The sequence below is a fragment of the Drosophila virilis genome, chromosome 2 (assembly GCF_030788295.1).
Source record: "Drosophila virilis strain 15010-1051.87 chromosome 2, Dvir_AGI_RSII-ME, whole genome shotgun sequence".
Lineage (NCBI taxonomy): Eukaryota > Metazoa > Arthropoda > Insecta > Diptera > Drosophilidae > Drosophila > Drosophila virilis.
This window is the reverse complement of record NC_091544.1, coordinates 20,374,962-20,402,878: the sequence shown is the minus strand read 5'-3', so window position 1 is coordinate 20,402,878 and position 27,917 is coordinate 20,374,962. Positions and strand designations below refer to the sequence as shown.

Here is a 27,917-nt window from a genome sequence, read left to right as displayed (position 1 = left end):
ACAGAGATCCCAAATAAAACATTAATCAATAAATATGAGCTAGTACAAAGTACTAGTATGTGTTGCTACTTGTTTGCTCTATAAGTTAATCACATGTTATAGCTAATAATTCCAGGATTTTGCTGTCTTCTGATAATGAATTGACTAAGATATATATTGTTTAGTTCAGCTTTAAATTTCTTAAAGTTAATTTAGATTGCCCTTTCTCTAAAAATAAATTTAATTTGATGGCATCAAATCCCATCTGAAGCACACTTTACAAAAAGAGAAGGAATTTTAATAAATAAATAATAGCTTGGCATATTCATTTAGTTTTCACATTCAAATTATAGCCGCAAATATCATACCCTATATAATTTTTCTTTCATTTCATTGCGAAAACTTTGTGTGCTTACATGCATTTAAAGCTTGTAATATAATAAAATTATTGGCCCCTAAGTAAAAATAAATGTACTATAATAAGTATGTTTGGCAATTGAATTAGCCGGTTAAAAAGGAGAACTAATTACTTTCGATATGTCTTAAGTATACAAATAAAATAAGTTTCTAATTTAATTATAAAATATCAACGAAGTTAGTACTGAGCTTTTGATTTATTTTGGATACGAAGCAACGCCAAAGTATTAATAAATAATAATTTGAAAAGAAAAAAAGCCTCCGGATATATGTAATCTTTTATCCAAATGATAATGATGCAAATTAATATTAATTTTGGCAAAAAAAAAAAACACAGACTTAATAGAGGTTGGAACGAAAGTTTTTATAATTTATTAAAATATTAATTCGTTAGTGACAATTGAACCTTTGAAAACTCAGCTGGGAGATGAATTGTTTCTTTAGATATATACTTTAATTTTCATTGTGTAATTGAAATAAATGTTTGCCATGCTAAGCGTGCCCCATCTAAATGGGGTTCATTACATTCAATCGAACTGGTTTCAACTTTCCATACTCGGCAATCGACACTCTCTTTACAATAATTATCGTATTTACCTGTTGCAACAGTGATTCATGGCGATAATGATTGTTTGGCAGAACGTGCTGATTGCCCGTTGCCGTTCCGACAATATCCATGTTAACAGCCGAAAAAAAAAATTGAGAGAGGTTGTTGCTGGTTTGGTTTTTTTTCTTTCCACTATTTATTTATTTTTATTTTTTGCTTAGTGTGGCAGATTTGCGGGCTGTTGCTGTCGCAACATGTTGCACAAACTAAATGCAGGCGTTGCGCGCATGCGCTGTCAAATTTACACGAAAACCAACAAAATGCACAAATTTTCACAATAATTTTAAAATGCTGTGCGTGTGTTTGTGTGTGTGTCACAAATCTTTAGCTGAGCCTTGGTTAATTAGTTGAACAATTTAAACGAAATGCACATATTTTTATGCTGGGCTGCACTGAACTTTATACTTTTTTATTTCATAAATTAGGCTGCACTTTAAATGGGCTTGGGTGGCACGGGCTGGGCGGCTTGGCGGTGTGGCACAAAAAAGTCGCGAGACACGCGCGCGACAAACAATTTGAACACGAAAACACACAGCGACAACAACTGCTAACGGGGCACGTTCGCAAATGGCCCACTGCTGTTTTTTTTTAGAAAGAGAGACGAGTGCGGGCTGGCTTTAGTATGCTGGAAAAGTACAGGCGCCGCCGCAGCAGTGCAGCGAAAATCAAAGCGCACGACAACGTCTCGATTTGAGCCGAAAATAAACCGAAATGGGCGAAATTCATCCGTTAATCGCGTCCATTCGCCAGCAAACGTTGTCGACTTTTGAAATGGACGCCGAGCGCTCAAGAAAGCAAAAGCCGCCGTTGCCGTTGTCGTACGTGGAAAACGTAAAATATGCTCAAAAATGCCCATTGCGCACACACAGGCGCAGGTAAGCAGCGCGCACCTTTCACACAGACGTAGACCTTCTCACACACACACACACACATACTGACACATGTGTCAGGTAGACGACAAACTTGTTGCTGGCAACATGCGCGCGCGATGCTGGCAAAAATGTTGCCAAGCAACTTTTTGAAACATGGGCCAACCAGAGACCCGGTTTGGCGGCCGACTCTACACATATACACATATGCACACACACACTAACACAGACACACACACACACACACACAACATACACACTCGAAACATAAACGTATGCCTCTTTTGTAGAGTTTGCTGCTGAGCGAAAAGGCGACAGCAAACAAATGGGCAGCACTGGCAACGGGTTTTCGATTTTGATTTAAAAATTTGCTGCTGTTAACTTTGGCTTTGGCTCCTTTGCGCGCCGCTTGCCAGGAATTGTTGAAGGAGTGTTTGTTGCCGACTCTCTGTGGCGTGTTCAAGTTTGCAATCAAAGATAAAAGAAAAACTTGCCAACGTTGGCAGTGTGAAGTGGTATTTATAGGAATGTGGCTCCCTTTTGTTGCTGGCTGCCGTTGTGCATTTCCAATGAGCGACTGCTGCGCCAAGCAAAGCAGCCAAGTATGCACATGCACATGCACATGCACATGTACATGCTGTGGTAGTTGATATCGCCATGAGTCAGTTGGCTGGTCAAGTGGTCGCCCGCAAGGGCGTTAAGCGCTCAACGTTTGTCTGTCGGAATAACCAATCGCAATTGAATTTGCTGTGTGCCAGCGACAATACTTAAGATATTTTAAATACCTTAAGCTACGGCACAGTCTGCACAATTAGCGCTTGCTCAATTCTGCTTAACCAATTTCAGTTTTGAAAGTGTTTTTCAATTTTTCGTTTCTTACACAGCTCTATACGCCAGTTTGTTGGCTGACTCACTTGATTTCAAATGCATGATTTTCGTCATCAGGTTGCCGAATATTAAATACTCTTGTAATCTTGAATATGCTTAAAAATTCCTTCATGCCAAATTATTTATTTCCGACCGACTGCTTCTAAAGGCGCAATAGAACATATTCGTACATTTTGTAGATCTTGCCAGAGTATACAAATGATCCTGATATTCAAACTATTTAAACAGAATCGCCTTAACCAATAATAGTTAAAACATTTCGAGTGCTTCAAGAAATTGCCTACAGCTCAAGTGCATGAGTGTGCAGACAGTAGAAAAAAGAAAAATAGAAAACATTTACCAAGTTTGCTATTGCTCTGGGCTTATGGGCGGCAGTCACTATTTTAAGCATTAACCCAGGTTATTTGCCCTCTGCTATTGATTTTACGTATGCGGGCAGCTACGGGATTTTCAATTAAAAACTGAGCTGCTATCGCAGCGTCGTATCAAAGTAATCTGAACTTGGCTTAAAAGTAATAAAAGTATTAAATTTTATAATATGGCAATATAGTTATAGCCAAATGGGCAATGCGCTGCTTATCGAACCGCTTTTAAATGGGAGCAATGCAAATGCCAGGAACACCTAATGCGTTTTTTTTGTACCCACAATTGTTTTATCTAACGTGTTTATTTTTATGATTGCTCACAACAACAACAATGAGCACGTGCAACCTTTCAAACTGGCGGCAATTCGTATTTGACACAATTATTGCTTTGAAAGGGTAGCGGCAGGCAGGGTATTTACGATATGACACAGACAGAACCAGCTGCTGATCATTAGCCTACAAGTTTTTGGTATTCGGGGGCCGGTTGAGTAATTTGATTTGTACACGAACATTGCAGGCGCACAACTTTATGAACCGTAAGTATGAGCCATGCCGGGTAGTCATACCCTCAAAAAGAGTATATGGATTTTGTTGAGTATTTTGTAACGCGTAGCAGAAGATATCTTCGACCTCATACAGTATATATATATTCTTGGTGAGTATCAACAGCCGAGTTACCTGTCTATTTCTATGCAAACTCATCTCACAGTTTCAAAGTAACGCACAGGTCCTTCTGTTTTATTAATCCGTGGAAGACATAATTTAGGAACCAGTTGGGATTTAAGGCTCGCATAGAATGTTTTTCTATAAGAAACTGGTTGTCGAGGGGATATTAGGATATAAAAAAAGGCTTAAGCCTAGCTAAAGTTAATTGTAATGCGTCAAATATATTCTTATATTTATTTATCATTATTATACATTTTTCAGAATATTTTTGTAAATGATTCTTGATATTCTTCAAGCTGTTCACTTATCTGTCTGCTCTATCTTCCGCAGTTTTTGCCTTAGCTTCAATCCAATTCAGAATTCCAATTATGTTGCAATGTATGTTATTTCGCTGATTGATCCAAAAAACAGGAATTCCTGCACTGCATTCATAATAAGCTACCGCAAGACCTCAAAAAACGCGTGTAAAGAAATAAAAAGCACTGCAGATTTTGTGTTGGCACGTGACTGCGTGCAAATGCAACAACAAGTATAAGAAAAGCGGAAACAAGTAAGAGTGCTCTAATCGGGAGTGAACGACTAATATATACCCCGCAGTTGCAGTTTGCGTATCCACAATACTGACACTCACGACTTAAATATGGCATAAAAAAAGTACTTAGCTTTTATTTTACAGTTTGGGCAACATGGAGAGTTAAATATTCTATAATATTTTCGTGTTAGGCTTAAGTAAAAACCAAGTCTCCAATTCGAATTTTATCTATATTTCAAAAATGATACTTGGACTTTCCCTAAAAGATGGTCAGGAATATTTAGAGTCTTCTGTCTGTTACATACATTTGCATAGAACAACACAACTATTTTAAATCGGTACAGGGTATACAAAAATGTGCAATTTTGTTAACAACTTTCTTCTTTCGTCGAATGTCTTCAAGCGAAACTCCAACAATACGGCATAACACATGCCAGCGAGGAGGAGCCCTGCGTGCTTATTCAATTTACGACCAACTGCAGCGGAAAGGTGTTCGCGCTGGCCAACTCCTGGAATCGTCCAGACCCACCGCTGCAACTGCATGGCCAGTTTTGCATAAAACAGGGAAAAGTGTCGTTGTCTGCCCACAATGTTACCCTACCCCCTCCTCTGGCAAAGCTGGATAATGGCATTTTATCTATGCAGCATTTTGCGGCTGCCAAGAAATTCATTTCACATGTTGGCTTAAATTCCAACACATTGCTCGTATTTCAAGGGTTTTACAGGCTGTGTCGCTTCAGACCCCTCAAGCTTCCCCATGGTCTCGGGAATTGAATGAGTTGGCAAGTTTTCTTCATTCGTTTTTTATTTATTTGATTTCGAGTTGATTCGAGCATAACTCCAAATGGAATTTTACACAGCGGAAGTTGAGTCACTTGGCACACTGGTCCTAAAGTGCAGAAAATTATTGTGAACTCTAATTTTCTTTTTGTTATTGCCATTATTTTTTTTTAAATAAACATTTAAATTTGTTTTTAATATATTGGTTAAGGCAGTTAATATTAAATCCATATGGAAATAAATATTATAAATGGAAATACAACGAAAGTGCGTTCTAGTCAGCGCACACTGTAGTTAAAAAAACAATCATGGAAACTAATTTCTCAAACTTAAATGCTCTTCAAAATTCAAAACAGAAGCGCATAAATACTGCCCACAGCGCGTAAAAAATGATGCAAAACCCAATTTTTTTTGGGTTCCCTAATGATGGTACGTGTAGCAAATAAAAAATGAAACAAAAATGCCTGCAAATGGCTGAAAGAACTGACCAAGACCAAGAGTCCGTTTGTGCTGCGGCTGGAGTGACTGCTTAAATGAGTAAAGCTCAAAAAGCTAATGGAAACCGCAATGGAAGGCCTCAAAGGAACCACAGCAAACGGATAGCCAGATAGGCTCAAGCAGTTCACCTGGCAGGTATGCTAGTGTGTATGTGTGTATTTGTGTTTGCTTGCCAAAGTCAGCGTCAAATTAGCAGCTACTGTGGAGTCTGGCCAACGTCGCATCTGCGGCTGCTTTCCGTTTGCTGGCCCGCAAGCAAAATTTGGAGCATCATTAATATTAATTTTTGCGCAGACAAGCCCTCGGGGCCCTACGGGGGGGGGGGCTGCGGGTCGTTGCAAGCTTCGCTGCGTTCTGGACATGGGTGTGAGTGATGGGTCTCGGCGTCTCGGCTCGCAATTAAGGTAAATGGAAAAATGTTGGCTTGACAAATTCTGAACGCCATTTGATTGATCACCTGGTCAACTCACCTTTTTGAAACGCCGCCGCTGCTGTTGCTGTGAGGAGGAGTGCACTGAGGCCGTTTCGAGCTGATTGTCGGCGCTGGGGTCGCGTTTACCCAGCGCATGCAGCAGATCGTCCACGTTGCGTATATAGGGTCGTTCTCGCTCTCGATTCCGATCTACTACGGTCGAGCTGCCGCCGCTGCCTAGGCAACTGCTAATGCTCTTGTTGCCCACACTGTTGCTGCGGGAGCGCGAACGGGAACGCGACCGCTGCTTGCCCAGCCAATAGACTTGATTCGCCAGATTGATGTCGACGGCAGCAGCCTGGCGGGCGCAATGGCGTGCTGCTGTGGCCTGCTGCTCCTGCTGCTGCTGTTCCTGCGCCTGCTCGCTGCCCAGATACTCGCCCGCAATGTGCACCTTGGGCGTGCTGACCAACTGCAGTCCGGTGGCGCCCAGCTGCTGGGGAAATTCATGTAGCTCCAGTGGAAAACGCGGATCCATCGGCTGGCCAGGCTGACGTGGATACATGTAGCCATCGCGCAGAAACATTTTGCTGGTCGTATAGACGCGATCGTCGATCTGATAGAGGCCATCGGCGCCGGGGCCGCTGCCGCCGCCGATGATCCCATTTCTAACAAACGCGGTGGGTCGATGTCGTACAAGGGGATTGTAGATATTTGCTTTTGGTTGCAGTTGTTTCGTTTTAAAGCTGCGTCGTCTTGTCGAAGGTTTCATTTTGCCAGTTGCCCGAAAGTATGCAATGGATTTCCAATAACGATAATGCCCACAAAAGTATGTACTGCTCGCGGTTGTTGCTAAGTATTTCCCTAACAATTGACAGGGAAATGCACATGAACTATTGCATACTTTTATGAGCCATGTAAGTAAAATGAACAACAATGATTCCCGGGAATTGCAGAGCACATGAACAAATATTCATAAAAATAAGAATATATAAATATTTATTCAGAGGAAATTCGTACCCGGATAAACTTGGTATATAGGAAACTTGAATTAAGTCATGTTGTTAAACGAATATTCCTTATTTCAGATTTGGAGAAATTCGAATTACCGGACACAGCAAGTGGAATTGTGAGTTTCTGGCAATTTTTCGAATTGAATTTCGACCGAGCGACGCGCACGAGACGTTCAACACATTTCACGTTCGATTTTTCACTGCAATTGTTTGAATTTTATTGCAACAACTTTTTCTATTATTTGCTAGAAAAGGTAGCTGCCCAGCTAATCCAATTAGCGAGCCCGTTGTAGCAGACCTGAAAATCCGAGAGCCGGGTAGCTGACCAAAGAATTGGCACAGTTGTTGCCTCCGTTTAGTTAGTTGGTTTGCTTATTGTCTTCCTGAACATTGTCCATCATGTGAGCGATAACGATGACAAGAACTGAGCCTGGTCAAATTCTGTGCTAATCTGTCAGCTTGAGTTTGTTAAATAAGCTAGATTTGCAAGTTATTGGCTTAGTGCCAGTGACCACTCGTGGCCCCAATTCAATATTAGCGATTAAATGAAACAATGCACGGACCAGTAAAAGAATCCAAATACACGTAATACAATTTGACGCCCCCTATTTGGATAAAGATAAATGGAATTGAGTTCAGTTTATTTTCTTTGTGGTTTAACCAAAGCCTTTTCAAGGTCAATTTTGGCATCGGAATGGTAACCAAGTCGAACATCAAATTTAAGCCTTACAATTTTCACAAATATACAATGGCATAGATACAAATATATATGTCCATTTACACTCACTATTACCAAACACATTTAGCATACAATCTTAAAACTTTGTTGGCTCTGTTCAGCTTTTCTCTGTCTTTCTCTCTATTCTTTTTTATGCAACCTTATCACCTTATAAGTAACTTCTGTCAGCTTTATACTTCCGCCCCACGCAACAAAGAAATGCCAAATAGAATTCTTGTTCAAAACGCGACGAGAAACAAATTTGTACTGAATGCATAAATTTGAGAAGCAATCTACGGGCAAATGTGGTTCCAATGGTCATTCATTACGAAGATAAACCGAGAGATAAACTTCCAGTCACATAAGCCACAAAGAGAGAACCAAAACGAATTGCGATAACAATTGTTTTGTTCTTGTAAAGAACGTGAGCTTCGATTAAGATACACCCCCTTTTATTGAAAACGGATGAAAGCGAAGAGACGATAGATTGAAAGAGAAAACGAAAAGCATTTTAATGGGCAATACTTGCAAGTACCATTGTGATATGTTATACCATATGATAATATAAGTCGTGGAAAATTGATCAATGAAGGTGTCTACACTCAAAAAAATATCTTTGCTTACTTAAATAATACACAAAAACTGAAATCGGTTGATGGTCAACGTTACATTAGTATTGAGACGGAATTGCAGTCAAAAATTTCATGAACAATATTGTTTTACAATAAAAACATAAAATTATTGTATGGCGCCTAACAAATGAATTGGCATATGACTTATTTTTATTTTTATTTTTATTATTTTTTTTTAGAATAAAATAGTCAACCAGCGTTTTAAAGTTGGAATATTCCTCATTTTTATAAACAAAGGCCCCCAATTCAAGGCATATTTTTATGGAAATGAAAAGGCAATTTCATTTGCGTGTAATTTGCACGTATTCGAAAGCAGACCGCTGATTATCATGAGAGTAAATGGTATTTCCATTAATTAAACTTGAGAAAATAAAGCACACACATGGAGCCGATCTATTCGAACATGCTTACTAACTTATATACATATATGTAGTTACATATGTATGTGTATCTATAAAATGATAAGAAATAGTTTCGTTTTACTTACAAAAAACTCATCCTCGATGACCGGATCGGCGAGCATCTCAATGGCCTCTGTCATGGAGCGGCAGGTGCGATTCGTGTTCTTCTTTTTCTTGAGCTTGCGTCCCAATGTGGCCGCATCGCTAAAACGATGCAACAGCTTGTCGCGCTTGCGCACTGCGAGCGGACTGGCCGTGGAGCTGGCATGGCACAGCAGGGACGAGTAGCCATTGGTGGAGGATATGGTGCCGGTGTTGGCATAGAAATTCTGTGGCTGGTACTGAGCCGGTGCAGTCAGCGTGCTGTTCGAGTCGATCTTCTGTATGAGATTATACTCCGACTGTGGATATTTGCTGGCCATGATGCTGGATGCATGCGAGGAATCTGTGGACTGTAGCGATGCCTTCGATGTTAGCTGCGGCTTGGGCGGTGGCGGCGGCGGTGGCTCCTTCATGAGCGCCACACGACGCGGTGCCGCACGCGGTATGGTGGCACAGTGAGTCGGTGAGACGCCGCCGCCATAGCTAACTGCACGACGGTTGCGATCGTTCTCCTTTTCTCTGCAATACAAGAATATAACAATTTTTATGAGATTAGAAAAGAGAGGAGACAGGAAGAGCATTTTGAGTTTTAGTCTAAGGATACACGGCCCACCTAAAACGTCGCCGTTGCATGGGTGGACTGAAGAAACAGTTGGGCGCCAATGGCACAAAATAGCCCCACTGTGGTGCCGCCTCCGGCCCATCATGATAGACGCCCAGCTGCGGTGTCAGCTCCCTGGCGTGGCTGCCGGCACGCAGAACTGGCAACGAGACACGCTGTGGTGCATAGCGTTTGTGCCGCTGATGCTGCTGGTGGTGCTTGCGATATAGGTGGTGCTCTATGGAGGATGTGGTTGTGGCATCCGAATCCAGTGTGCAATCAGACTGCAAAACATTCTCGAGCGTGCCATCGCTGGAGTCATCTCTGTCATTACCATTACAATAACCATTACCATTTGGATGCACCACCTCATCATCATCATCATCATCATCATCGCTGGAGCACTCGGGCACCGTGTAGCAGCTATAATCGATCTGTGACATTGTTCCTTAAAGAGTTTACTAATTTTTTGTTGGCAGTTTTATCGCACGTTTCTTCACTGTCAGCGACCGTTTCTCACGTTAACATTTTTATGTCTTATTGTGTTTTGAGATTTTTAATTAGTTCACGACTATTTTTTTGTTTGGTTTTTATTTTATTTTATTTTAATTTTCGTATTTGTTGGCGCTGCTTTTGACAAATGTTAAATGACAATTTCACGTTGTGTTTGGTATACATGCAATTACTCTACAAGTTTGTTCCGACACATTTCGTGCTCGGCTGACTTTAAACTTCTGAGAGAGCATTGGACTGGCCCACGCATTCATCATGTGTCAAGTCTGCTACCCCCTGGAACAGAGAACTCAGCTACAGAGCTAGCCAGCTGGCACAGACCCAGCTCTGGTTTCTAGCTCAAAAGCTGTGTCCAGTGGGCGCAATTAAAAGTAGTTTTGTGCTCGGAAAGTTGCCTTAATGAGGTGCCGAGCGGAAGACGACAGCAATTGTCTAGTTGCCTAGTTGAGATGTTTAACTTTTTGAAAAGGGTCCAGGTTGACAAATCATAAAATTCCCCTCCTTAAATGGGGCAGAAAATGAGCTTAATTTGCCAAGTATGAGGTCAACTATAGAGATGTGTAAATAGAAAATTGCTAAGAAATTGAAAAATCTATTCAGTTTTATTTTTTTTTTTGTATATTTGAAATAATTCTGAATGTTGGGAAATCTATTATTATGGGCTCTTTAGAAAATCTACTTAATTGCCCACAGAGTTTAAGCATCTAAAATAATTAAACTCAAGTGAAAATTAGGAATAAAATGAATCTTAAGACATAAATGCAATGCGTGGAAGTATTTATATTAAAGTAGCATCAAAAATATCTATAATATATTGCAAAAGATATCCTCAATTTTAACAAATAATTTAAGTATGAAAAATTGATTCTTATTATACTCAATTTACTAAAATTTAAAATAAGTGGCATTTTTAAAGACCTTTGCAAATCTAGAAATGGCATGAAAATAAAAAATGTATATACGCAAATATGCTTTGTATGATAATAGCATTTTTTGGCAAGATGCCCAAGCAGCAAATGCATGTTCTATAATATATATATAGATATATATATACATTTATATCTATATATAAAACTATGGAGATTTGCATGGGGAAATTGAAAAAAATTAAAAAAAAAAAAACAAATTGGATAAGCCTCTAATTTTGTGTAATGTCCTTTCATTGGATTTTTAATATCTTAAAACGGGCAGAAAAAACTTTTCAAAAATTAAAAAAATTCTTGCCTACAAAAAATGCACCATGAAAAAATCATATTCCGCACACAATTGCTTGATATCGAAAATTTGAAGAGTTTTCGAAAAAACAGTTAATAACAAAATTAAAAATTGCTGCTGAAATTGTGCCGGCGACTCGTTGCTTGCTGGTTCGAGGTTCACACAAAGCTGCATTCATAATAAATTTCTGTTCAAATTACTCGTACTTTTCGTACTTTATTTTGCATGCGTGACTGTAAACTTTGCAAGGATAGAGTCCTTTAATTCAACTTATGCTACGTCTTAAATGTTTACCTGCTCAAATAAATGGAAGTTAACCACCCAAAGTTAAATAAACTTTTATATTTTTCGCTGTTTTTCAAAAAATAAAAAGTTAAATTAGTTTTTGCTTAGAAGTTAACAATAAAACAACATTTAACCGTAACCGCTTAAAGTTCCACTTTGGCCAACGATGGGCGTAATGTAAACTGAGAAATGCATTTGAACTCAAAAAGAGTTCATTAAGAATTTATAAGAAAGCAAAAGTGTCAACAGGGAAATCCATCAACAAAGCAATTAAGATGTCAAACGGCGGAACGAGGCACACGCTCCAAGCACATTCAACAGCTCCAGCTGCAGCTCCAGCTACGGCTCCGGGACCCCATTAGGAGTGAGCGGGTTTGCCATCGTGTCAACATAGCAGAGTTTTTCATAATAATGATGATGCAAAAAGCGCCGCCAGTGACAGTGAGGCACAGCACCAGAATTAAAACCATTGGAGAGCTGACACACAGATAGAGACAGATGGTGTTGGCAGACAGGCGACATGGTAGACACGCAGCGAGCCGGATATGGCAAAGATTACAAGGGATTGTTTCTGCTCTGTTGTGTGCATGTGCGAGTGTGTGTTGGTTTATGTGTTTATGGTGATTTTATTGTTGCAATTATTTTAGAATTTGCGCAAATGAATTGAATTGCATATTGGCAAATGGGCTTGATTAATGCAGGAAAAAAGGGAAACAGTCCCAGACCGGAAAAGAGTTGAACGATGGAACCGCATTAATGCCACTGTTCAACGATTATGTAAAGCTTGGCAGTTCAATTCCATTGGTATAGCAATTCAGCTCCATGGAATATAGTATATACGCGTAATGGAAGATTAGAGATGAGTTCAATTAACTCTAGCTATGAGGGAAGCCAAGGAGAGTGGACATCAAAGCTAGTCAGAATTGTCTTGCTTTCGATTTTTACATCACGACTTTTTTCCCTCGTTCACAAATTGAAAAGAGTATATTGGTGCTGTCATTCCAACCTTTTGATTTAAAATTTGAATAGTTCATATACGTACAGGTATACTCCGCATTAGAGAAACGATTATATGAATGTTTGATAACATTATGACATCCTCAGAGATTCGATATTTAGACTGTCCGCAAATGCCAACTTAATTCAAACACAAATATTTCACAGTTTTAGAGCTAGACCGACTAAATGGGGAATAACAACTACTGATGAGCTCCTTTAGTGATCAAAATCTATGTATTGCCATATATCTTTGCATGTAGGTAGCATGCTGAAAGCTATCATTGGACGGCACTCGATTCCAACGCTTGCTTGATATCAAAAAAGTAGTTAAGGTTTGTTCCATTTCTAATCATTTGCTTAAACAAATCTCAGAATGATATTTAAACAATTGGTTTATACATTCAAAATTTAAAGCAAAGTTATTTTAAATCAAGAAGACCCTTTTTATATATAAAGATGACCCAAACTTGAATTTTTTATTTAACAAATTAAATCCATTTGAAAAAAACAAAAATCTTTTTCTCCTGCAAAGAAATGCATATACAAATTCTAAGAAAGTATTTTTTCCAACACAATTTGCTTTGCTAATGATTGGCTTTAAAATCACATTTGTCAACAAATCACTTTGCCACCTTATGAATATTTATGTATGTATTTTGGTTCGTTTTAAATTTAGCAATTGCTCACTAGTTATTTGATTGCGAATTTTCACTCGTTTTCGTTATTCATAAAACATATATGTGAATTTATAATTATTTTCTTTTTACGCATTTTCCACAAACTTTAGGTTCATTACAATTCGTCCATTAAATATATCCCAAAAATAGGCGGAAAAAACGCGAAACGAATTTTTCAAATTATTCACGTTGTATTCTTTCGAGCGGCTCGACCGAATAAATGCGCTGACCGCCGGCAATTTTCAAACTGATTTTCCGAGCGCTGCGACAGACAGCAATGCTGTAGCCTGGGAGATGAGAGCGGACAGAACGGAAGAGCCGAAGAGCGGCGGCAATAACATGCGCGACAGACTCATGCCTAAAGATGCGGGGACAGGGGCGGGTTCTTGCGACCAAATGAGAACAAACATTGTTGTCGAGATGTTTGAACAATTTCTGACTAAAATAAAAAGCCAAATTGCAAAAGACATTTCAGACATTTTTACTGGATAACTAGGCGCATTAGTGTTTTGTGTGTCTGTGTGTGGGTGCATGTGTGAAATGTCGTGCGAAATAAATGTCAAACGTGTTAGTTTCTCTCACTCAAGTCTCTCGTTTTCTTTCTCTTCGTTTTGGTTACGTGAAATTACCGTGACTCTTTAAAAATATATTTCTTAAAAATAAACACACACCCCTCGCGCGCCTGCTCAGTTCTCCAGGGCAAGAACAAGCAACAATTTTCACTTGTCACGCATATATTTGCCCATTTTCCCCGCAACCCCACAATCTGTGGGCTGTCCACAAATGTGTGCCATGGTTTATTGACATCTGTTTGCCTGCAGCCAATTGGAATTGGTGTGATTAATCAGAAGTGCAACCAACTGCCAAAGCCATTCAAGCGCCTCTGCTGCTGCGGTTGCTTTATCAATTACACTTGTTAATTAACGGCTCGATGCGGCACGGTTGGCCATGGATTAACCCGCATCTTGGACATCCAAGCCATTCTGTCCGCATTTGCCCGAGAGGGTGACGATGTGTATTTGATAACAATTGCATGTTGGGAATGCTGGTGCACAATTGCAATTAAATCAGTTCCAAACGGGCGTTCACTGAAGCCAATTGCAGTAGTTGTTGCTCTTTTTTTTTTTATTCGCAGCCCATGCTGGCTGCCAGGCGACTTAACGGCAGGCGTGGCGCTTATATGGGCTGCGAATACCATAAAAATTAATTGAAGCGATGGGACGAGAACTTTAAGATTATGCCGTGCGGCGGTAGGCATGTGTATCGTACATATATACTTATATATATACAATACACATGTGTATGACTAGATTTGGTGGATTCAGAGGGAACAAGTGGACACGCTAGAATTGCGTGCACACGACAATGCCATACCCTGTAATATGCTGAGCCCACAGTAGGCGTTCTAAATGGCAAAGCTTTTTTGTTAACTAATATCAAATAAAAAAATAAATATTTTAAGAGACCAAAGAGGCTTTAAAAATATGCCATTGTCATAAATGCGTTGATTATAAGAAAATTCTTCACTACAGCTAACCTAATAATATAATAATGTTTATTTCAACTTTGTAAAGCATTTACGAAATTTGAATTTGCATAAAAATATACCTTATAAGCTAAACATGAGAGCTTTATAGACAAGGCCAAATTACATTGTATTAAAATGTTATAAAACTGATTTAAATATTTATTATTTCTTAAGCTTGAAGATGGGCTAGTTGACAGTCTATTGTAAAGCTAGCGGGCTTACAAATTATTTATAAAAAGACATAAATAAATTTTAATTGTCGTTTAATTTTTGTTGCTGATCCATACCTATCGTGTGCTCATATGTTTTTGTTCGATTTTGCTGATAATTCAAGCATTTCGATAGTTTTTTCATAGGCAGGCCGTGATTTATTGTCCCCGGGTCTGAAATTAAATGGCATCCCAAAGAGTAAGATAAAATGCCTACTTGGCCTAGGCTCGTGCCGGCAAAAAACTCCCAAGTAGCGGCAAGAGACAATATGCCGTCTTACATTTTGCCGCAAGACGGTAAATTTATTATTATTGTGGCACCAACAGCTTGTCACCATAATTATAGCCGCAGCTTAGCGTTTGCTTCGTCTGTGTGTCATTGTCTGGCGGATTTTCCACTGCGTGTGATTTTTTGTGTACCCTAAAGCCATTTTAAATGAGTGCAAGAGGTATAATGTGCCTGAGCGAATGTATCTAACAAATAGAAGCTGGCATCTACGATTCCATTAACTATATATGTATATATATATAGACGATCTGAGTCCGTCTGTCTGTCTATCAGTGTGAAAACGTCGATATCGAAAACTGGACAAGCTAGGGGTTTGCAGTCTTAATATGCATATATTTTTCTATACCTCCAAGCTCCAAGATTGGGTTAATCTTTTTTTCGATTTCTTGCCATAATATCGATAAATAGCAAAAATAGTAAGATTTATCAAATTTGGTCGAAATGTGTTCGTATATATTTTAAATTACCCTCAAAAACTGTAAAAATATAATTTTGTAATATATACACAATTTTTTACGCAAGCACCGAAGCTAATGAGGAATGCATTTCACAAAAAGTGGGAGTTAAGAGACAAGGAAGAAGCACAATTGCTTCAAAAAGGGTACAGCTTGGCGCTGGGCTTAGGGTATCTCATAGTCGGGCTTACTTGATAACTTGGGCACTTACGAGAATTTTCCCACCCAGCTGTTCGTTTTGGCAGCTGTGAAAGGGTTGCTAATAATAAAGAGTAGTACTTAGTTATTGCTGTTGTTGTTCTTGCTTATTTTATGTTTATTAATTTTGGTCGTTGCCGTTATTTATAGTGACAGATGCAGGGCAATGTGTTCTAAGAGGGGAGCTGGTCCCCACAAATACCTACACATCGTTTTGGCTGCCTGAGCATTTTTAATGGCCAGAAACATTTAGTGATGCCTCTCAAAACAGACAAGCGCACCAGCATTGGCCGCATTATTTAAACACATTTCCAAAATATATTCTTATATACATATATGTATATAAATTGTTTGCTGGAACATTTTAGTTTCATAAGTGTTGCCCACAGTTGATTTATTGCTGTTATAGACATGAATTATGTGAGGGGCAGCCTTTGAGGGCGGGTCGCTTAGTTTTTACAAGCATTAGCAATATGTGGTAAGGGTATCCAGGTATTTTCAGCATATCCTTTCCATTTTTAGTTATTTATAACCGTTTCTCTAAAGCACTTAGCAGAGACTTGTTCTTAATTTAATGCTGCAAACACTTTGCACAATTAATCATAATTATACCATGTCAACAATTGCACATGTCAATTGGGCCACGTGCCAGCAGCAAGTATCAACCGCTGTCAACAAACTAAATTAACTATAATACTATCTCTGAGATCTGGGCTCTCAGTATTTTTGTTTTTCGTTTTAAGTCAGCCTGAGAGTCTGAGAAACGCATACGATTGCATCTGCTTGCTATATTATTAATAATTTTTTGTTCGTGTTCCCCTCGTCTTTTTCTTTTTATGAAATTTGCATCGTCTGCTCCACAGTTCCGTGTCATTTGGTTCATTGCCTCATAAAAGTCAACTGCAAATTGCAAACTGCGAAAGCATCAGCAGCTGCTGCTCTATGTCTGCTGTCTTTTTCTCGCGCAAATTCGTGTTAAGAGGTTAAAATCATTTGACATCGTGCATTATAATTATGCTGCATTCCTGTAGCGTGATGTGCCTTTGTCTAGAGTTTAATTTATTTATCAGCTGAGTGAATCAACTTAAGCGAATAAGTTTTTAATTGGCAGCTTTATGCTGCAGGTGCTGAAGGCAACTCAAACTTAACGCAAAAAAGCTGTTTTGAAAAATGTTGCAAATGCCAATTGCAAGCTCAAACTGTTTTTGGCAGCACTTTCTAATTTAGGAATACAATTTTGTTAAGAACTCAAATAGCAAAGTGAATCATAAGTGAAAAATTATTATGAACGGTTGAATTAGTCTTGCGTTTGCTAATAAGAGCAAAATAAGCTCCTGCTCCTGCAGCTTATAATTCACAAACGGTTTATGCGTAGATTAAAAAACTAGCAGTGAAAGTGAAAGGATATGTGATAGTTGAAAAGTAACTATACAAAAGAGTATTTTCTCACATCAGACGCTTTGAAGATCTAATGATCACCATCAACGCAATGATTACTCTGCTATCGAATTTCCCATCATCTTTGAACAATTGCTCTTACCCATAAATGAATGAATGCTGCGCAAGTACATATAGTACATACATATATAAATGCTGGTATAGATTTCACATAATGAGAAAATTTTCAAGGGCTCCATTGCCTAGGGCGCTAAAATTAAAACTTGAAAAGGCTCTTGATGAAAGGCTTCAGCATGTAGGAGGCCCCGCAGCGTCTTTGTCTAGCATTAACCTATAATGGGGTGCGATAATTGTACGAGTAGCTTAAATGATTTAAGTGAGAGCGATTGGTACTGAATACAAATACAAAGTGTAATCAATTTTTTGAAAGTAGTAGTAGCAGCTAAGCCTAACAAATTTCTATCTTGTCTTGATGGTGTCATACTATAGCAAAATAAAAAGCAAGATTTGGTTAATGTTGACATCAACTTTTATTATGTGGCAATCAGACATACCCGTATTCATTAAGAACAGCACCTCACTTGCTGCTTAGACTCAAGGTTAGGCTTAAAGTTTTTATTTTGAATGCACCATCAGCTATTTCATAGACAACTTGCAATTTAAGCAAGTTTCTAACGTGTTTTTACCATATGCATATTTTTTTCATATTTAATTGAACATTTTTTTTACACAAAATATTTAAATGCTTTTGTGATGAACAGCATTCAAGCAAAAAGCTGCTAAAAACGTGTTACTGCACAAGAGAGACCAAACGGAATGGAGTTGAGAATTGTGGTGCCGAAAACTTTGTGATGCGTTTGACACGCAAGTGTCAAAAGTATTATGTCGAGTTATACAAAACAGAAACAAAAATTAAAATAAATACAACATAAAAATATGAGTTTCTTTTCAGAGACAACTCTTGAACTTGTTAACAAAGGGTTGCTTTGCCGTCTTGGTGTACAAAGTAATAAATTGTTATTGATAAAACTTTATAAGCAATATTTTACTGTTTTCCATTCCAAAATAAATGTTGAAATATAAGCGTAGGAGCAGGAAAACTGAGAGGTTAAAGGTTTAGCCAAGTAAGAAACCGACAGAAAAAGAGAGTGAGACAGAAAGAGGAGGGCCCTTACTAAAAATCTAATAAGAGTATTATATATTTCACATGCTCTCTAAATATAGTCTATATATAATATTTAATATATAACAACTTTACAATGCAAAAAAGAGACAGAAAGAGAGAGTAAGGACAATAGTAGCCATCCGAAAAAGGTAGATTTTATAATATATGTATTACTATTATTTTACTATATGTACTATTAACGCTTTACTAAAATGGTTAGTACTTCAGAGTAAATATATACAGACAGAAAAACGGGGAAAGAGAGAGAGAGAGAGAGACAGAACGAAAATGAAAGCTATGCAAAGACTTTATTTTTCCGCCTTCTTTTGTGCCTTAAATACTCCATTTTCCATAATATGAACTATATATTTAACGGTCTACTTTTCACTCGGTGGATATTTTGACTTTGACATTTGTGTAACCTCATTTAAATAATTGTAAAATAAAATAATTACTCGGAAATTAATCTTCAGTTCAAAGCAAAAAATGCAGTAAAATTGCTGCTTGAGGATGAAAACAATAAAACAATAATTGCAAGCAAACGTAAAATATGAAATAAAGGCGATTTCCAAGAAATTACCCAAGACACAAACCAAATGGGGCACACACTACTAAATCAAAATCATGTTGCTCAAATGCAAGAGATCTTGTGGAGCTTGCAGGCAAAATTGGCCCCAATTGCGAATGCTGCGCTTTACAACTAGTGATTGCTCTTGGGTGTAGCTACCAGGAAATAGATAAATTGGAGCCAACACAGCACAGCACAGCGCAGAGAGATTGAGTCATAAAGTTATGATTCAAGTTTGGCTCTGACTCCAATGGGAGCAATCAGTGTTCCCAGTTTTTTGATTTGGCCATCACGAAATTGCCAAAAGCTGCCGCTGGCCAGACGGGCTAGAAGGTATCTATCCCCCCGTACACACTCCCCTTACCCTACACACAAACAGACACACTATAAAAAACCAGTGGCAATTTAATTTGCGCAGCGAATGGATCGTAATTATTTCAGAGCTTATGGCTCTTTGGTTCGTCAACCGTTTCAACTAATTAGCTACTGCTTTAGGGTATGATGACTGTTTGGGCATGGCTCTGGCTCTGGGTGCGGCATCGGACTCTCTTTTTATTTATTTTTTATTTTCTTCAGTGTTGTCTTCTCATTTCGCTTCTTTCTTATTTGCCGATTTTCTAGTTTAATGAGACAAAAGTTCAGAGTTAATCAATTGCCAGACAATTAACCGCAACATTTTGAACTCTGATGCCCGGACAAGAGGCCAACGCAATTAGCGAACGCAGTCAAGTCGCGATTGCAGACGGAGCAGCTGCCACAGCCAGAGCGGTATGAGGGGTACGGGGGTGACGGTTACAGCGGCATCTGCGGCGCGTGTTGCCAATTTATCTTTAGCGAGTGCCCCGCCAAGTTGCAGATTTGTAGTTCAGCTGCCGCTCTGACTCACTGCCTTATGGAGTTAATCCTGTTTTTCTGTGTCAGCTTGACTTATCGCCCAGTGCGCTGCCATCGCTCAGGTAAGGTATATAAGATTTACAAAATCAACAACAAAAGATTTTAGTTTTAACGCTCAGATGTGAAATGAACACAATTGCCAAGAGTTTAACAAAGGTTAATAGAGGCATTTAAAGTTTACAATTCTGAAAATTCCAAGACTGGCAAAACGATGATTATACCAATTCAATATACTATAGTAATTCAATTTTTGTGCTGATATCTATCTTTGACGATTAGTGAAGCGTTTGGCTTAAAGCTAAAGCTAAACCCTTTTGCCCCTTAAATACAATATTTGTCGAGTTCTCCGTAGAACTACGTAAAATTAATTTGGTAAATCAAGCAAGTTTTCCGGACACCCCTTTACTGTGAGCGTTAAATGTCATTTTAAACGTATCGTTTTTGTTGGTTTAGTATTTTAGACCTCTGACTATTATCAAAAAGTAGCTTATCTATTTTCAATTTCATCATCAGCGATTTGTCAAAAATCTCATTTAATATTTAGCATTATTTTTATTGTCTAAAACATATGTGTTAAGTAGATTTAAATAATTTTACAATTATGTATAAATAATCACACACAATCTTATTTTTAAATTTGCATATAAGCTTAAACGACACTGAATTTCAATACTCTTTCTCTATAGACTGTCAATGGATATGTAATTTTCAGTAGCACCCATCCAATTTGTAATTTGTGGAAGGCATACAAATTTCGCCATAACTCAAAGACAAAGACACACAGCTCGCAAGCTTTGTTTGCCTGGCCAAGTTGCTTTGTTTATAACTGGTTCAAAGTTGGCACGTCTTTGGCATACATAAATAATAAAAAAAAAAGAAAAAAATAAGACCTGCGCAGTACACACACAACTTGTTTATCTGTCTTTTCAGCTGTCTGACAGGCAACGTCTCCCTCTCCCTGTGCCTGTACCTGCCCCTGTTTCAGACGCTGTCGTTGTCCCGGTGCCGTTGCAAGTCCTGTCCGTTTCCCAAAAACGCTTGACAGGCAGCGCCAACAGCTGTCGTGCCAGTTAGTCTCTATCGTGTAACCCCTTACTCACTTGCATTTGCTTACTTTCATGTGTTGCAATGGGTGAATGCAGTAATGTTCCCCAACGCTGCTGCATCGCATGTCGGCTAATTTCCATGCATATAGTAGCCAGGTTGGAGCTGCCTGCCTGCCAGCGGCTTATAGTTATAGTTGTCCCCTTCGCCGTCTATTATGACTCCATATATTTGTGAGTCTCCGATGAAAATGTTAATGCCTGGTCAGATTTCATGACTGCTTTTCAAAATGCTTCACGTGCATTTCCTACTCATATGCTAATTTCACACATGGCACAAACGTTTTCTGAATTTTAACCGCCAGCATTTTGGCTGCAACTAACAATTTGTGGCCGAAAGACCAAATGGTTGGGTTGATTATAAAAGACATTGCCTTATTAACGTATTTCTGTAACTGTTTGCCCATTCTAGGCCTACTTTTTTAGGGTCAATGGGCGCCCCCTTTGCCTTGCTCCCAATATGAGTAATGGAATTGCGGTAATTTATGTGTCAAGTGAACTAACCAATTTTAGACTGCGTCTATAGTCTCTGAGCAAAGTCGACGCCCATATTTTGGCTATTTTGCATTTCAAATAAAGTTGGCCATGGCTACGGATTGTGCCCCCGCAGGCGGACGACGCTTTGTTGTTGTGAAAGCCGAACCAGAACTCAGCTAACAGCAGCGGCTCGTGCCAATAAAATGGCACAAAATGCATTTATTAATGGATCATAATGACTGCAGGTGGCCCACCAAGAGCGAAAAAAACTAAACAAAACAGTTACCTTTGGCAGGCCGAAAGTTAATAACCCTTTCAATATATCTACATATTTGATCTTAGCTGTGAAATGGTATTTTATACCATTATATATGTGAACATAATTATTTAATAGCTACACTTTTTTTTTATTATTAGGCACTAATATCTTTCACAGGATATTTAAATATGTATGAGTATGTTTGTTAGCACTCTTCTTCTTTATCATGTATTATTCCAACGTAATACTTAAAACTATTAATGCATAACATATTCCCTAACAAAACTAGAATACCCTCTGAAAGAGTATATGAAACAAAAAATCTGAAAAAATAATACATAAAAGTGGGCACGGACGTTACGCCCACAAATTGAGCAAGTCGCTTGATCACATTAAAAACGCGCTGAAATATTTGCGTTTTCTACAGCTTTTGCTTGGGTTTTATACCCATTTTTTTTTGGGGCGTTTCGTTGTTGCAACGCCTAACTGATAAGCATAAACGTTTAATTAGAGCACTAACTGCATTTTTGAAAACTCATAAAACAGAAAAAAAAAGAAGGAAAATACATTTTTATTGCCTTTTTTCAGATATTAATTTATCATTGTGCGGTATTTATTGTTTAGCTCTTGCGTTCAGTTTGTCAACGCGCGCCGCTGACAAAACAAAAAAAAAAACAAAAGACTTAGGCGACAAACTTGTTTCTTTGTTCGACTTGGTTTTTGTTGTCTTTTTTTTAATGCTGCTACTCTATGAATTTTCATGAAAGAAAATCTTTTGTTTTACTTCAATGCGTTGAAAACGATTCAGTTCGCATTTGCTAAACTTTGCCGTGATTAATGATCAATTGATATATTTCTTTAAGACATTTTTTATGAAATTAAGTTTTGCAAGTGTGAATAAGCTTTATTTAGGCGTTTCGCAAATTTAAGTTCAACTTAAAGACCAGACAAGCTATTCCAAATTTCATATATTGTCTCAAATGTTTCTTTCGTGTTTTGCCGCATTGTACTTCACAGCAAGTTTAAGCTTCAAACTTCTGACAAAGAGTTGTCAAGTCTGAAGACGATTGCAAAGTCGGAGCTTATTAAAGTAAGCTAATATATTAAAGTAGCTATCGAATCAGCCGAGCTTGTGAATTACTTGTTGGCTACTTGCATGTATAACGAACATCCAGCCCAAGCAAGCCGCGCTTAAAATTTGGTTAATAAACTTAAAATTTTACGTGAATTATAGGTGTTGTTCATAAATAATTTTCCAGGTACGCCTCGAATTACTCAATGATTTTCGTTTACAAAAGATCGGCTTTGTTTCGTATAACCCTTTATGAGCTTTCCCAGCGTATTGTCTGGTATATATATTTATTTTTTTGGCTTGAGAATGCGCAACGACTTGGCTCTTTAGTCGTTTGGCCCAAAGCTATTTATAAACTGTATTTATTGGTTCGTCATTTGATAGTTTTTTATTTTTGCTGTTACTATGTTAAATTCATAAGCAGACGACCGCTTGATATTTTCAGTTAACGCCGCGCCAGCAGCTTAGCCATTTACCAAATGAAGTTGCCAAAAGCAAACAATAACAAAAGGGGGAAAAAATAACCTAACTCAAGCAAATAAAGCGCCTCTTTATATATTTTAATAGTTGTCTTTTTATTGTTATTATAATCGGCTGGCAGGTCGAACGTCACGTAATCGCCATCACTGGTTACACCTGTTTTTCGTCGCGCTGATCGCTGTAACATCGTGTAATGATATGCCACCAGCGCGCAAACACAACGCCCGTACAGTTAGATGTTTCCTCTTGGCAAAAGTTCATCAAACGCAAAGGCATGCAACAGCAGCAGGGGGCACAGTCGACAACTGCAACTGAAACTGCAAGTACGAGTTGGTGTCCAACTACTTATTATTTGCAAGGCTTTTGATGTTTGGCTAGCCGACTGATAAGTGCCAATACTCGTACAGGCCAGGCCAAAAAACTAATAACATTTGATTTCTTTTGCTTTTACCACGAACCGAATAGCCACAGCAGCAGCAACAACAACTGCAATCCTGAGAGTGCAACGAAATCTTTAAAATATCACCAATTAAAAACTCACTTCAGTGAAAGTCTTTTCGCACATGAATTTTGCGTAGGAAATTTCGTAATAAATTGCACATTAAAACACCAAAAAACTGTTCAATATTCACACACTTTATATGTTCGTGTGTGCGTGCGTGTATATGCTAATTTAAATGCGTTACGGCTAGGGAAAACAACAAAAACGACAGCCACGGCAGCCATGCGACAAATTGCCATCAATTCGTGCGTTTGTTGACTCTTCGGCTTCATTTGCATACGTGAGCCACTTCTCTCTGAGCCAGTTTTTTACCGATTAGCCCAAAGCAAAGATGACGCTTGGAAAGCAAGTGAGACTGCTGTAGTCGGGTACGCCCGACTAGCAAATACCCTGAACCCAGCACGCATCTGCAGTTACTCATCTTCTAATTTCCCCGTACGAGTTCTTTATTAACTTTGAATCATTCAGTGGGAACTATATGCAAACCATATCGCAATACTTTATTTGAATTTTGCGATTTTTATCGATATTATGAATATATTTTTCAAATTTTGGGTAACCAGGATAGGCAAGCAACCAGACAGGGAGTTTGATAGATCGACTTAGCGAAGATGCTTCCTTCTGCCTGTTACATTCATTTGCTAAAAAACAGCATACCCTTTTGTTCACTTTGTATAAAACGTGATCACGCACAAAAACAAGCCTTGATTTTGATATGGCGCCTTCGAAAGTGAAATTTTAAGGCCATCCAAAAGAAAGCGATTCATTTGCCTCATTAAGTTGTAGGAGTTCAGATGAGTTTGTTCAATTTGTGCGTCTAGATATGATAAACCCGTTGATAACATTCTAATTATGCGCATGCAATTGAGTATAATGATGATGCTTTAATTTATGGCCATGTCTTAGCTAAGTAGTTGGTTGACTTTTAGCCTGTCAGCGCGCATGCGAATGTTGTTTTGCATGCAGCCTGAGTTTGTGTGGGCGAAGAAGTGCTGTCATCACATTTAATGGGATAATACTAAATAAAGTTGTTGCCTCATTTTTATAGACGGCATTAAAAAGATTACATCGCTTTTAAGCTGAGAAATATACGTAAGCCCGGATTTATTAGTTGCTTTATAGTGCCATTGCATTCCAGTTGAATGAACTCAACTCAATTTACGAGAGAAACCTAACACCTGGCTGAGATTTAGCATTTGTTAGTGTCCAAATGCTAATCAACTCAACTGTCCAAAATTGTGGGTGCAATATAATTAATCAAGAAATATATATATGGGTATATATATTGTACGCATTTGTATTTAATTTGTTTGCAAACCTAATAGTGAAACTGAATCTTTGATGGCTTATAGAAAGTTGTATGTTTCTCAAATTTGTGCATGCATGCGGGTGGTATAGACTAAGATATATTTTTTACTTTCAATATCTGAAAGCTTGGCAATTTGCAAAGCATTAAAAATTACCCACATTTCCGTTAAGGTGACTGAAAAGTAATAATACTTATATGAAAATATTGATTGGTGTATACCAATTGTTAGAAGTTATTATTTTATTGATTGGAGTATGCTTATGAAAGCTCATATAAATAATATAAAGAAAACATATTTAATATTTAAATCAATAATAATCTTACTTGTGCTTTTTTTGCGATCTGATCATCTTAAATAAAATATTTTTCGGTTGTAAAAAACAGAATAAAAAATGATAAATGCATATAAATCCAATGAACTCATGTTTATTTATCTGGCTATTCTCGTTTATGCCAAAGGCTCACTAGTTTGTTGTCTTAGTCTTTTGTTCTGCCAATGAAATTATATGGTTGTATCCCGTATACGTATCAATGTTATCCCATGGGTAATTAATATCTTATGGGAAGTTAATTAAATGTCGCTGCCTGGCTATAATATTGCAATATTTTTCATGCAAGAAGTGATGTCTGCAGCTCGAAAACGAGTTTCCAATACAACCCGAGAAACCAAAAAAGTGTTGTACACACATGCAACAGGCAGACAACAGCCAAAGCAAACAGCTGAAACAAGTGCAACAAAAACAACAACTGCAACTACAACATGAATGTCATAATTATTTTGGAGTCATTAAACTTTAAGAAGCAAAATCTCGACTACATATCAATAAGCTAGCCAGGCTTATACGCTGAACGGGTAACAAAAAATTATACAAAAAAAAAATGTAAAAATCCAAAAGTAAAAAATATGACCGCAACGATAAGGAAATTATGTATTAAACACATCAACGATTGGACGGGCTACATGATCAAGAAAAAGTCGAACGAACGACGGAAAAAAATTACCATTTAATGTTGGAAAAAACTTAACAAGTTGCCGGTGTCAGCAAAAACTGCAAAATCTGCCACACCAGCCGATTTTGGCGGCTGTTTAACTGAATTAAATATTGCGCAATCTCAAGTGTGTGTGTGTGTGTGTGTGTGTGTGTGTGTGTGTGTGTGTGTGTGTGTATGTGTGTGTGTGTATGTGTGTGTTTGAGCTGAAACTCGCCCGTGTTCATTGGCCATATAAATGGTAACAACTGTGGCGATCATTGAGACGCTTGTTGTTGTTGTCCAATTGGCGTCCACAAATGGCTTAAATGTGCTCATGACCGCAAGTAATAAAATAATTAAAAAAAATTGCTGCATAATTCACACTTCAGGCCGAACTGGTTCCATGGCTAACATGAAAGAGGTAACGTCTAAAGCCTGTGCAATCAGGCTAATTCTTTGGGTTAAGCGCACAAGGCGAGAAAAAGAGAGCGAGTGCGACTTTCTAGATAACAATTTATTGAGTGCTGCCACACAAGAGCGGAAGTTTGCGTCGTTTAGTTTCCATTAACATGGAATTGTATTGACTTGCAAATTTGAATAAATTTGTTCATCAGGCCAATCAATATGAAGAGAAAATCCGTCTGAGTGCTAACAATTGATACAGGGCTTACGGGCTTAAAAAGATATGTGAACATAATTGAGAAGCTCGTAATTGCCAAGTTTAGTCAAGCTCTTTTTTAGAGCCACTCTTTCTACAGACCTACATGATATATAAGACCGATGATCAATTATGAATATATATATACACAATATACAGATTATATTAGCAGAACTATTATAACTTGATATATTTTAGAAATTCTGATATTTATTTTTGAAACACATTTACCTTTTGCTGCAAGAGTAAGAAGATCTATTTCTTACAAATTATTATGTTTTAATTCTAAACTGAATTGGTTACATTTTCACACCCAAGTATGAAACTTTAGCTGACTTCAAGGCACAAAAGAGCGCAGACATTTACATATTTTGCATTAAAAAAACCAGACTATACTGTCTCATAATTTAAAACCCTCATTTGTCCTAGCCTATAAAAAAAACTGTGGTCACCCACTTTAAAGAGAACAAAAAGGAACGACAATCGAACAACTAACAAATTGTAATTGTACTTCATGTACCAACAACCCAACAACAATCACAGTAATCAAAGCCGCAACACCCAGCACTCAGCGTTGTCAATTTGAGGATTGGTCAAACGTGGCGTATACACAATTTGCACAACGTTCCGGCAATGGCCAAATGGCCAAACGGTAACTGCAACGCCAAGATTAGTAAACAATTATGGTTTTGAAATTGCTACAAGTTAATTCCACTTGTAATTGGTGGCAGCTCTGGCGACTGTCTAATTTAATTCGTGTGTTTTTTTAAGGGCGTTTACCAGAGCGAAAAAAAAAATATAAATAAAAATGTAAAAAAGCGCAATTGAAAATTACAGCACTCGTTTGGCAGTTGGTAATTTTCAACTGCAACTTAAATTGGCTGTCAAAGTTGCGATTGAATTGATTTGGTTTTGATTCGAATTAAATTGTATTGACACCTATTTAGGTTCCGTATTTGTCTCTATAATTACTGGTTCTATTTGAGCTTTTAGTTTTATGTTTCTTTTTTTGCTTGCGTGTACTCACTTGTCAATGTAGTCGATCGTTTCAATTTCCTTTTGCATTTTTTCCTCGCCCGGGCTGTGCTCGCTATTGGCAGCATCTGTTAAAGATAATATATAAAGAATTATTTAAGAACTTTGAATTTGAGTAAGTTCTTGGCTCAAAACAAATCACACAGCATTAATAACATTCACAATAAACTCATTACC

General features: G+C 38.0%; 1 protein-coding gene across 12 annotated transcripts in view; it reads right to left on the bottom strand.

Moving 5' to 3' along the window:
- pyd (zonula occludens-like protein polychaetoid) overlaps window positions 1–27,917 on the bottom strand; it is a 111,701-nt gene that overhangs the window by 36,054 nt on the left and 47,730 nt on the right. For 6 of the 12 annotated variants that reach the window (XM_032435098.2, XM_032435076.2, XM_032435072.2 and 3 more), the window contains exons 2-3: window positions 27,733–27,808; window positions 8,864–9,398 (exon numbers count right to left, since the gene is read on the bottom strand). In XM_032435098.2, the coding sequence (XP_032290989.1) occupies window positions 8,864–9,398; window positions 27,733–27,808 (611 nt within the window). Of the gene's footprint in view, window positions 1–993; window positions 1,767–6,071; window positions 6,877–8,863; window positions 9,399–9,492; window positions 9,954–27,732; window positions 27,809–27,917 lie in introns of those variants that run through there. The other 6 variants (XM_032435100.2, XM_032435080.2, XM_002053232.4 and 3 more) reach the window with 6 other exon arrangements.